Here is a 1903-nt window from a genome sequence, read left to right as displayed (position 1 = left end):
CTAGTTGAATAGTACAATGGTACCCATAAATAGTATCAAAAGGTGCAATAAGACGCATAAATAGTAACAAAAATAAGCTAAAAACTCTAAATAAGCTTTAGTTTCATCAAATCCTAAACTCACTCTTAGGCTGAAATTAAAACAAGACCCTTAATTTAATAACCGAAGTCATATTTTACCAAATAAATAAAATAATGATGATGCACAAAATAAGTTTTATTTATGAAAAGGGCAGGGGTGAGCAATGAAATTTGTTGTAAAATAATAGAAATATATAAAACAAAGTAAAAGAAACAAGAAATATATATTGATAAACTCTTATATTCAAGTGGTCATCCACAATTCTTTTGATCTCTCTTAGATGTGTACAATAATAGTAAAGAAATCTCACATATATATATATATATGACCTTAGAATGCTTGTAAAGTTTATGGGGTAAGGTTGTAATAATGAGTAAACTAATGAATATACATCTCCCCTATAGACACTTATGGATATACATCTCTCCTATAGACTTTACACATCTTAAATAACCTTTTCATTGCCCAAAGTTTACACATTCCAATCAGACTTTATTTCTAACACTTTCCCTTGGATGACCATTTTATAAGAATATGTTTCGTTAAAACCTTGCCAAATAAAAACCCTGTGGGAAAAAAATTTTGGCTAAGGAAATAGAGTACAATATTCTTGTATAACTTTTAGTGCCTTAGGATTGCCTCATTAAAACCTTGCAATGGAAAACCCAGTGGCAAAAAACCTTAGCAAAGGAAAAAGAGTACAATCAGCACACATCCTTTAGAAAATTTACTCCCCCTCATGAGTACATAGAATTTCCATTGTTCATGGTAAAATATCCTTAAGTCGACACATGCCAATGTTGTGCACCATCTTCTTAAAAGTCGTAGTTGGTAATGGCTTAGTGAACATATCGGCCAAATTATCACATGATCGTATCTACTTGAGATCAATATCGCCACTCTTCTAGAGCTCATGTATATAAAAGAATTTTGGTGCAATATGCTTGGTTCTATCACCCTTGATATAGCCTCCTCTAATTTGAGTAATACAAGCGGCATTATCTTCGTATAATATTGTTGGACTATTTTTGATTGATGATAATCCACAGTTCTCACGAATATGTTGAATTACCAATCCCAACTAAACACATTCACGACTTGCTTTATGAATTGCGATAATCTCTGCATGATTTGAAGAAGTAGCAAAAATTGCTTGCTTAACAAATCTCCGTGAAATAGCAGTATTTCCATAAGTAAATAAATATCCTGTTTGTGATTGGCCTTTGTGTGGATCAAAAAGGTAACCTATATCAGCATATCCAACTAACTGTGGTTTTAATCCATTTGGATAAAATAATCCCAAATCAGTAATTCCACGAAGATAACGTAAAATATGCTTAATTCCATTCCAATGTCTTCGAGTTCGTGTAGAACTATACCTTGCTAGTAAGTTAACTGCAAATGAAATATATGGTCGTGTGTAATTTGCAAGATACATCAAAGTACCAATTGCACTAAGATATGGTACTTCAGGACCAAGAGTTTCTTCATCATCATTTTGTGGTTGAAATAGATCTTTCTTGACATCAAGTGACCGACCCACCATTGGAGTGCTCAAAGGATGAGCTTTATCCACATAAAATTGCTTCAGGACTTTTTCTGTGTGCATTGATTAATGAACAAGAATTCTATTTGGAATGTGTTCAATTTGCAAGCCAAGACAAAATTTTGCTTAGCCAAGACAAAATTTTGCTTTACCAAGATCTTTCATCTCAAATTCATTCTTTAAAAAATTTGTTGTTTTTGTTAACTCTTCTGGAGTCCTTACAAGATTTAAATCATTAACATATACTGCAACAATAGAAAATCTGGATTCTGATTT

The 1903-nt window shown here is 32.2% G+C and overlaps 1 protein-coding gene across 1 annotated transcript; it reads right to left on the bottom strand.

Annotated features, from left to right (window-relative positions):
• Positions 1 to 1162: 1162 nt before the first annotated feature.
• Positions 1163 to 1690, bottom strand: LOC136065633 (secreted RxLR effector protein 161-like). The gene has a single exon (XM_065769121.1). The coding sequence runs from the start codon at positions 1688 to 1690 to the stop codon at positions 1163 to 1165; it is 528 nt and encodes a 175-aa protein (XP_065625193.1).
• Between the last annotated feature and the right edge of the window lie 213 nt (positions 1691 to 1903).

Source organism: Quercus suber, unplaced genomic scaffold, assembly GCF_002906115.3.
Source record: "Quercus suber isolate HL8 unplaced genomic scaffold, Cork oak 2.0 scaffold_1058, whole genome shotgun sequence".
Taxonomy (NCBI): domain Eukaryota; kingdom Viridiplantae; phylum Streptophyta; class Magnoliopsida; order Fagales; family Fagaceae; genus Quercus; species Quercus suber.
The sequence above is the reverse complement of the archived record's forward strand: the minus strand, read 5'-3'. Positions and strand labels throughout refer to the sequence as shown.